The sequence below is a fragment of the Camelus dromedarius genome, chromosome 16 (genome assembly GCF_036321535.1).
Source record: "Camelus dromedarius isolate mCamDro1 chromosome 16, mCamDro1.pat, whole genome shotgun sequence".
Taxonomy (NCBI): Eukaryota; Metazoa; Chordata; class Mammalia; order Artiodactyla; family Camelidae; genus Camelus; species Camelus dromedarius.
Window position 1 is genome coordinate 25,994,866 of NC_087451.1, and position 10,054 is coordinate 26,004,919.

Here is a 10,054-nt window from a genome sequence, read left to right on the forward strand (position 1 = left end):
AGCGGGCCCCCAGAGGGGTGACGGGTCGGTGGGGCAGGGGCCTCATGCCAGAGGTCGCTCCTAGCCCCACAACTTTGTTGACTCCCGGCTTAGAAGTAAATAAATAAGATGTTAGACACAAGGGCTGCACCTAACAGGCACCCTTATTGGGCTGGCGGGGACCCACCCTCGCAGCGGTACCCGGGCTTCAGGAAGAGCCGTCCCGCGAGCCGAGCAGGCAGCTTGTGAAGCGCAGCCAGTTCTCTCCATTACCTCAGAACACCCAGCTCCTTAGGTTTTGAGGGGACTTACTCAGGCTTCTCAGGGAGAAAGGTGTTCCAGGAGCCAGGCAGGCTGACCTCCAGGCCCAGCCGCTCGCTCCTTTCCCTGCAGGGAGCCCAGCCCGGGGAGGGCTAGCCCTGTTTTGAGTGAGTGGTGCCTGCGGGTGCTGCAGAACTCAAAGGGCTGCAAAAGGCGATGCAGTGGATAGCCGCCCGGCGCCCTGCCCTGGGGCCGCAGTCTCCTCCCGGGCTGCCCGGGCAGGGCGCCGCAGTGACCTGCTGTCTGCCGCGGTCCTTGTGTGGCTCTGCCCGGCCCTGCAGACGCTGCCTGCCGTGTCTCAGATGCCCGAGGAGTGCCTTTGTTCTTTCCTGCAGCCGTGCAGTGTCCTGCTGTGCGGTGGACGTGGTTTACTTTGACCTGGTTCACGTGGACGGACGTCGGGTCTGTTTCCAGCCTCCCGCACCTGCAGACAAGCTGCGGCAGATACCTGTGCCGGCCTGGCTGACATGGATGGGCGTGACTCGGTAGGAAGGGGCCCCAAAGTGGGATTTGCAAGGATCGTAATCGGTCCTCTCCTCCAGGCCAAAGGATGCCATCCGAGCCCTGAAGAAGCGGCTCAACGGGAACCGGAACTACCGAGAAGTGATGCTGGCGCTGACCGTGAGTGCTGCCCACAGCCGGCGGGAGGGCGTCTGGGAGGCACAGCCCGGGCAGCGCGGCGGCGGGTGGCTGGGTGTGTGCGCTGCTGGAGGCTGGCAGTGCCTTCTGCTGGTGCCCTGGGCTGGTCCACCCTCTGAAACGGGGGCCTTCACCTGGTAAATACCTCCAGCAGAAGATGAGGTGTGGGCAGCCTCGCCCAGGACAGAAGCCCAGGGCAGAGAAGCCCCAGGCCTGGGTGGGGCCCCTTGCGGCCCCAGCCTGCCCTGAGGCACCAAGGCCGCCGCTTCCTTCTGACGGCAACGCTGACTCCCACCAAGTACCTGCCCAGGCGCTAACGCAGGTGCTCCCACTAACCTTCCAGAACAGGTTCCTCATCCCCTTTGGCAGATGAAGAAACTGGCTCAGAGGGGCCCAGAGGGTTGCCCAGACCTCACAGTTCCTGGGGTGCCAGACTGGATTGTGGGGTCAAAACTGAACGTCACCACGCAGGTTCTTGGGGAAGTCAGCCGAGCTCCTCCTTTCGGGAAGGAACAGGCCAGATTTTTGCCCTTCCTTAAAAAGTCAGAAAATGGAGACAGACGACTTCAGGTGTGATTTCTGTCTTGGAAGCGAACATCCTTTCAGATGTGGCGAACACCAGGCCGCAGTGAGCTCCTGTCGTAGAAGCTTGAACAGGCCAGCAGGTGGACTGATCTGTCGGCTTGGAGAGTGAACGACTTACCCAAAGCAGCTGTAACTTGCTCCTTTTAAAGCAGAGAAGCCGTTTGGATTTTCCCCCCAAGTGAAAACCCAAGACTAATAGGGGAGCTCTCTGCCGGGGATTGGGGTTTGAATAAGAAAGGGGGGAAAGACCAGCTGAGGAGCAGGGGTAGAAGGCTTCTGTTTTTTCCCTCAGAATCTGAACCGCAGCTTTCATTCAGCCCAGAGTGATGCCCAGAATGGACTGATGAAAACAGTCATCACCAGGCAGTGAACTATGAACATGCCGGCGGTTTTCCTGGTCTCTGAACCGCATCCAACTTCGCGGTAACCGCGCCGGGTGGAGACCTCTCTGGAGGGGCTCTGCCTTTGCCGCCTCCTCCTGCAGCGCCGAGGGGCGCCGCGCAGCCCGTGCTGCTGGCCGGGTCCTAATTGTACGGTTGTAGTGATGAGCAGTGACGCTGAGCGGCTCTTCCTGGACCTGTTGGCCACGTGTGTGCTTCTTTGGAGAAATATCTGTTTAAGTCCTTTGCCCGCTTTTAAACCAGACGCTTTGTGTTTTTGCTGTTGAGTTGTATGAGTTCCTAGTGTATTTGGGATGCTAACCCCCCGTCAGACAGATGGTTTGCAAATGCTCTCTCCCATTCCGTAGGTTGTCTTTTTATTCTGCCGACTGTTTCCTGTGCTGTGCAGAAGCTTTTTAGTTTGACGGAGCCCCACTTGTTCGTGTTTTTATCGCTGGTGCGTTGGGTGTCAAATACAGAAAACCGCTGCCAAGACCCAAGTCAGGGAGCCTTTCCCTACATTTTCTTCTAGGGGTTTGATAGTTTCAGGTCTTACCTTTAAGTCCTTCATCCATTTCGAGTTCATTTTTGTGAGAGCTATCAGAGAGGGGTCCAGCTTCATTCTTCTGCGTGCGAATGTCTAGTTTTCCCAACATCATTTGGTGAAGAGACTGTTTTCCTCCACTGCGTATTCTGGGCTCCCTTGGCAAATGTTGGTTGACCATATGTGTGAGGTTTTATTTCTGGGCCCTATTTAGTTCTGTTCCACCGGTCTGTTTGTCTGTTTTTATGTCACCGGCACACTGTTTTGATTCCTATAACTTTGTAATGTAGTTTGAAATCAGAACGTGTGCTGCTTCCAGCTTTGTTTCTCTTTCTCAGGATTGTTTTGGCTGTTCGGGGCCGTTTATAGTTTCTTACGAGTTTTAGGATTTTTTTTCTGTTTCTGTGAAATCTGTGGATGGCTTTGGGTACTGTGGACATTTTAACAGTATTAATCCTTCTGACCCAAGAATGTGGGATTCCTTTCCATTTACTTTTGTCTTCTTTAATTTCTTCTATCAATGTCTGGTAATTTTCAGAGCACAGATCTTTCATCTTGGTTAGATTTATTCCTAAGTATATGTTTATTTCAACGTGGTCAGGTCTTTGCTGCAAATCCCACGATGCCTTTGGGAGACCCGTGAGACGTGCAGACCCGTTTTTCCTCCACTGCAGGCCCAGCCTGGCACTCGCGGGCACATGTCTGCTGGCACCGCTCTTCCACCTGGGTCTTCGTTCTCCCTGTCAGTTGATCTCACTGCCCCCGCTTCTGGTGGGGCTTTCCTGACTCCGCATCTGTCCCCACCAAGACTGCCTGGGTTTTTCCAGACAGGAGCTGCTCGGGGCTCTGAGGGGCTGCCTACTCAGGCTTTCCTGTATTTCTGGTTGCTTGGAGGCGTCCCTTGACTACTCTGCGAGCATGACTCCATTCCGGAAAATTCCCACCACGTCCCAGACCCTGCAGCTGCAGGGGCAGAGCTGCCTTTCCCCCGAGCAGCCTGCAGTGGGCCTTGCCAGCTGTGGGGGGCTTTGCATCTCTGGCTCTGCTGGCTCTGTGGCCCCACTAACTGTCCGGGGTGTTTCAGGGACCATGTGAGGCAACAGGAATCGAGCAAAGGTTGCCTGTCAGAGGAGGAGGAGGGCAGGCCCTGTGCCTGGTGCGGCTCCGAGGAGGCCCCCTCCTATTTTTGGTCCAGCCAGCATTTGTACCGACACCAGTTTCTCCAGCTTTCCAAGCCTCTTAACTCTAAAAAAACGGGATGACAACCTCTACTTAAAGAGAATCTATGAGTGTTGAGGATGGAGTGAAATCACATGCAATGTGAGAGTCTCTCCCGGGTCAGCCGTGAGGTCTCCTTCAGTTGCGTCACTGTTAGGGATTTACGTGGCCCTGCTTTGCCCAGGTAGAGCCCCATCGTGTGACCCCAGCCCCGAGGAATGGCTCCCCAGGTCACCAATGGTCAGCTAATTAGGGCAGAGGATATGTGGAGCTGTCAGCAGTGTCCCCTTTGCTGGTGACGTCGTTCCCCGGAGGCAGTCCCCACTAGGGGACGTGGCATTGGCGGTGCCAGCCTGGGGCTGGATTTGCAGAGAGCCACCTGCGAGGCCCGAGGCTCCGTCCAGTGGTCCCCCTGGATCCCAGGACCCCCCCCCCCCCGCACCGGGCTGTGAGGACAGCAGGCCTGTGTTGCAGACACACTCGCACCCTGACTGCAGTCCTGCCTCGGGGCACAGGCCCCACTTTCAGCAGGAGAAGCTGGCTCAGACGGACGGCCCTGGGCCCTTCAGGCAGAAAGCCGTGGGCCCGAGCTGCGAGTCCACACCGGCCGTCCGGCCAGGACCCACGAGCGCCTCACTTTCCTGTGTGGCTGAGGCCTGTGTAACTTACTTTTCCAGGGAAGGGCGGAGGGGCAGGGTCTGAATTGAACGTGGGCCTTCGCGGCGCACCGACCACACCGGGGTGAGGATCCTTGGCCTGCTGCCGTGGCTGCAGCAGCAGGTGTGGGGGCCGTGGGGCGTGAGAGTGTGTTTGCTCCCTCATGTAGGGAGGCCTGGAGCCAGGACTTAAACGCTCATGTTGGCCCCACTGAAGCACCAGCCTCCTCCTTGTGCAGAGCTGGTACCCCAGTCAGCAAGGAGCCACTGTCTTCCTGGATGAGGCCATGTGGGGACGCCTGTGCCCTCTGGGTCTGACTCTGGAGGAGACGTCGGAATGGCCTCCAGGAGGAGGAGGGGGTGCCGAGAACCAGCTGCTCCTGGGAGGGACTCCCGGTGCTGACCCCTCTCTCCGTTCCTCCCGCGTCAGGTGCTGGAGACGTGCGTGAAGAACTGTGGCCACCGCTTCCACGTCCTCGTGGCCAACCGAGATTTCATCGACAGCGTTCTGGTCAAGACCATCTCCCCCAAGAACAACCCCCCCACCATCGTACAGGACAAGGTGCTTGCCCTCATCCAGGTGGGTGGCTCGGCCACGTCCCACGCGGAGGCTGCTCAGGTGTGGCCTCCTCTCAGAGGGTCCTCACGCTTTCCCATCATTTGGAGGAAAGAATGGAGGCTTCTGGGTTTAAATCCCTGTTGAGACATTCTTTTTTTTTTAAACTTTTTTTTATTGAGTTATAGTCAGTTTACAGCATTGGGTCAAATTCCAGTGTCGGGCACAATTTTTCAGTTACACATGAACGTACAGACGTTCGTTGCCACGTTCTTTTTCGCTGTGAGCTACCACGAGATCTTGTATGTATTTCCCTGTGCTACACAGTATAATCTTGTTTGTCTATTCTGCATACGCCTGTCAGTACCTACAAATTTTGAACTCTCAGTCTGTCCCTGAGACATTCTGACTTTCTATCATTACCCCACTGGGGTAAAGCCCTCAGCGGTGGCTGTCCAGCCAGGTGACAGGCCACTGCTGGTGTTTTCTGGGCGCCTGGCCCTCGCTGCCCACAGGGGACAGGCCTCTGAGCCACCAGGGCCGCCGTGCAGTGGGAGGAGCTGTGCAAAGGCACGTGCAGGGGCCGCACCACAGGGCGGGGCGGGGTGGTCAGGGTTCCCTGAGGACGTGGCTCTTCTCTTGGCCCCTGTAGGCTGACCAGCTGGGTGGGAGGGCAGAGGTCAGGAGGGCAGGCAGAGAGCAGTGTGGGTAGAGGCCCTCCACCCCCAGAGGGCGGCCGGCACTCGGGACGCGTCCATTGTCGCTGGCTCTGTGATGGACGGCCCCAAACTCAGCACTTCCGCAGCAAACGTGTATCGTCTCTTAGCGTCCAGGGAGCAGGTGTCCAGGAACAGCTCTGCTGGGTGGTTCTCCTGAGGTTGCGTCAGGGCGTCGTCCGGGCTGCCTCATCTGAAGGCCCGGCCACGGCCAGAGGAGCCACACCCAGGGGGCCCCCCAAAAGGCTGTTGGCAGGAGGCCTGAGTGTCTCACCATGTGGTCTCTTGAGTGTCCTTGTAACATGGCAGCAGGTGCCCAGAGTGAGGGTGACGCTGCAGCGCCTTTTAGGGCCGCATTGTGGAGCCACGTGTCACGGTTTCTGTCGTGTTCCGTTGGTCAGAGGGAGTTCCAGCCTCAGGAGCAGGGGATTCAGCTGCAGACCTTCCCAAGGAGAGCGGAGGGTGTGGAGGAACGTGGAGCCAGGCCCTGGTGTGCTGAGGGGTGCAGGTGTCGCAGGCAGGAGAGGAGGCTGCGCTGTGTCCTGCAGGTGGTGGGGCACGGTGACCGTCTCTCAGCCCCTGCCGACAAGGGCTGTGCCGTGGAGAGGAGAGACCAGGGCCCGCGGGAGCTGAGGGGAGGGGGGACCCCGGGCTGAGGCATGGGGCTGGGGAGCCGGGCAGCTGCGGGCTCTGGCTGTTCTTTCTCCTGCGCCCTTTGCCTGAAAGGCTGCCCCACAGCCTGGGTGGGCAAACGCCTGCAGTCTCTGGGCACGTCTGCACAAACCTGCGCGGTCTGGAGCATAGAGCCGTGGTCAGGAGGTCACTGTTACCCGTAACGAAGGATGAGTGCAGTTCGCCAACAGCGTGAAGAAGGGGTGGTGGGGACCAGGCGGCCGGGCCCGCGGAGATCCTGGGGAGGGCAGTGCCCGGAGACCCCAACTCTGGGGACGGAAGTCTGGTCCCAGAGCATCAGCAGGACATGCCAGAGCCTCTTTTTGTCCAAAGAACAGAACCCCTAGTTTAAGTCAGCAATTACTTATTGATCTGAAATTTGATGATTTGAAACTTGAGGAGCAGGGAAGTAAGTGGTGCACATTTGCATGAGGTTTTAGTGTGGGCTTTGGTGTGCAGGCCAAGGACGAAAGCACGACTCTCTCCCCTCGGAACTTCCTCTGGGTCTCCCAGCCCCTGACTCCGGGGCTCAGGCAGGAAGGGGGAGGGACTGGGCAGCGGGGTGGATGCTCCACTGCTGACCGCTCGCTCCCGGACGGACCCTCTGCTTTCCAACGGGCAGCTTGCCAGCACCCGTCTGCCACTCCCTGGCTTCAGGTCGGGGACCAGGGACGACCGGGCCAGCAGAGGCCCGGCCCTGGAGTACAGCCTTGACTCAGCCGGGCCAGCAGTCTAGGGGGCTCCCATGTTGTCACTGTCACCTCAGCCCGTGTGGCCGTCCTCCTCTGCTCCTGAAGCTGGACGGTTAGGACGCTGAGTAACCATGAGAACGTGTTCAGCCTGACTGGACAAACGCGGACGAACTGCCTCCTCTATGCCAGGCGAGACCCAGCCCGGCAGAGGCCAGGGCCCAGCTGTGGGCACCGTCCCAGGAAGGAGCTGGAGGCCCATGGCGGCATCTCTGCTTCCCCCGCATCATAGCCTTCAGCAGGGAGTGCACGGTCCGCTGACAGCCCCGCACCAGACGGCACAGGGGTCCCGAACGGGAACAGGAGGGGAGGGAGGCCGTTAACCAACGCTGCCTGGTCGGTTAAATGACAGATGCCAACTCCGGCTGCCCGGGCCAAGGGGGCGTCTGTCCTGACAAGGCAGGCTCCCCAGGGTCCCCTTGAGCTCTTTGTCGCCCCATAGAAATAAAGGGAGGGGGAGAAAAGAAGAAAGAAAAGCAGGAAGCTTCTGTCACGCTTTTTCTCCCCAGCCTCCCACAGTGGGCCGGGAAACTGGTCTTAGACTCCAAAGTTTAGACCCTAAATGAAATGCTGGCACATTTTGGAGCTGTGGTCGCGGGACTCAGCTGGATCTCGGGTTGGGGGGCGCAGCTGGTGGAGGGTGGGGCTCTGGGCGCTCCCCTGGGGCCCATCCAGGAAGAGGGGTCGGCCAGGAGGGCTGTCCTGCCGTGGCGTTCAGCCCCGGGTGGGCAGGTTGGACAGGTGGACCAGGGAAGCCGGCCTACGGCAGGGTCTGTGGTGAGATGCTGAAGCAGGAGGAGCGGGTGAACGAGGCTTTTTGGAAACTGACCTTGTCACGTCAGGTGGTCCGCTGCTTAGAGGCAGGGTGTCTGTGCCCAGGGAGGCGGGAGGCAGCCACACCTGTGACAGCGGCAGAACTGCGGGAGCGGCGCCGCCCTCTCCTCTGGGCGTGTGGCGGGGGCCCTTGGGATGCGCAGCTTTTTTCGATACGTCCTGTAACTTCCGAAGAACAGAATTTTTTAAAGATGTTAGCAGTTTCATGGATCGACAAGTGGCCGTCTGTGGGAGTGTTTGTTCTCTCCTCTCTGTTGTTTTATTTAGGGACCTAGTGGGCACGCTTTCCGGTGGGCTTTTCCTTGCGGGCATGGAGGCAGGTGCTGTGGGCAGTCACCTCGCCCGTCGGCAGACGGGCGGGCGTCTCCGCTCCGGCTGACTCATCTGCTCTGTCTGCCCGGGGCTCCTCCTGCTGGGCTGAGCAGAGGGTGGAGGCCGCCTGCTCCTGCCCTCACACGTCCTGCCGGCACAGCTTCGCAGGCCCTCCAATCCGATGTTGCCAGGCGTTAATCTCCTGGGAGAGGGATGCTCTGCTCTGCAGGCTGAGCCTGGGTGCCAAGGTGCTGCTTCCCGGCTCCTCTCAGGGAAGCGCCACGTGCAGGATGGTGTGGAGGCTTGTCAGAGCACTGTGCCCCCTAGGCGCTCCCTCACTGGCCCCCTTTCCCCCCAGGCATGGGCCGATGCCTTTCGGAGCAGCCCCGACCTCACGGGCGTCGTGCACACGTACGAGGAGCTGAAGCGGAAGGGCGTGGAGTTCCCCACCGCAGACCTGGACGCGCTGTCTCCTATACACACCCCGCAGCGGGTGAGCCTCCCCAGCGCCTGTCACGGGCCCCCTGCGGCCGCCCCGTTTGAACTGTTCGGCTTCTCACCAGCTTTCTTGAAGCTCCAGGGTGTTTCTTTTTAATAGTGGAGCCGGGGTGGGGGTGTGCAGTGCAGGAGCGAGACAGCTGGCAGGCGGTTACGTGGCGGGAGTGCCCCCCCCCCACCGTTGCTCCCCGACTCTGGAAGAAGATAAAGACGAGTCGGTGCAGTTACTCTCAGGGAAATGTCTGCTTGGCGGAGCCATCCTGGGAGGGCCTCCGCACTGCCCTTCAGAGCCGGGTCTGGTGTGCGGGTGCCCTCACAGCATCCCCGGCCACAGGGCAAGGGGCACCTTCCAGGCGTTTCACCGTGCAGCTCAAATGGACGGAAACTTCCATCTGAGCTGAGAGGGTCAGCACCAATCCAGACACCCTGGAATCCCGTCAGCCTCGGGATTCAAAGCCTGGGGAGAGCCCGCTCAGGCCTCCCACAGCCTCGCTCACATCGCTGCAGCCCTGCTTCAAAGTGAAAGGTGCACAGGCAGGGCTGTCCATCCTCTCGTGGGGAGGCCGGCAGCTTGGGGTCTGGGAAGTACCCGCCCCGCTCGCCCGCCACGGGCTGGCCGTTTGCCATCTCTGAAGTGGGGAGGGCGGGAAGGACAGAGCCATGCAGGGAATTGCACTTCCCAAGTCTTGTTTTGGGGTGAGCCCTCCAGAGCACCGGCTGACACAGAGCAGTGCTCTGTGTACGAACAGCATTCGGTAAGTTGTGTAATTACTGTTTGTACTAGTCTCCTTGTAAAGGCCAAAAAGTCATCTTTTGTCACCAAGTAAGGATTCCTGACTAGCAAAACTTCATAGCAGCCCCTCCACTCGGATTCTGAGGTGGTCCTAGCAGTGGGACTGTGACCTGGGCTCTGCAGATGGCCGGGTGGGACGTGCAGCCCCGGGAGGGGAGTGCCGGGTAGGTGTCAGGCCAGCGGTGGGTGGGAGGCCCGGTGAACAGAAGGCTTTGCTGTTGCCGCACAGAGCGTCCCGGAGGTGGACCCAGCTGCTACCATGCCCAGGTCCCAGTCGCAGCCGAAGACGAGTGCCGGCTCCTACTCTGCGCCTCAGGCCCCGGCTCTGAGTGTGACTGGCCCCATCACAGCCAATTCAGAGCAGGTACGTACACACTTCTGGGTCACAGGTGAGCAGGCCGACTGTGCGCCTTCTACTCCGAGGACACAGGGCACTGTGCTAGGTGTCGGTGACATGGGTGTCAGGGCCTGGCCTCTCTCCTGGTGGCTTGCCGTCGAGTGACAGCGTGGTCACTCCGAGGTGGGAGCAGGGCCCGAGTGCTGCATGAGCCCAGAGTGGGGGCAGCCTGGGGGGCGGCACTGCTGAGGTGCCTTGCAGGGGG

At 59.7% G+C, this 10,054-nt stretch overlaps 1 protein-coding gene across 5 annotated transcripts in view; it reads left to right on the plus strand.

Annotated features, from left to right (window-relative positions):
* The window catches only part of TOM1L2 (target of myb1 like 2 membrane trafficking protein), a 69,496-nt gene that overhangs the window by 37,268 nt on the left and 22,174 nt on the right, over positions 1-10,054 (plus strand). For all 5 annotated transcript variants that reach the window (XM_064494829.1, XM_064494830.1, XM_064494832.1 and 2 more), the window contains exons 3-6: positions 843-921; positions 4,753-4,902; positions 8,520-8,654; positions 9,682-9,816. In XM_064494829.1, coding sequence (XP_064350899.1) covers positions 843-921; positions 4,753-4,902; positions 8,520-8,654; positions 9,682-9,816 — 499 coding nt within the window. The remainder of the gene's footprint in view (positions 1-842; positions 922-4,752; positions 4,903-8,519; positions 8,655-9,681; positions 9,817-10,054) is intronic.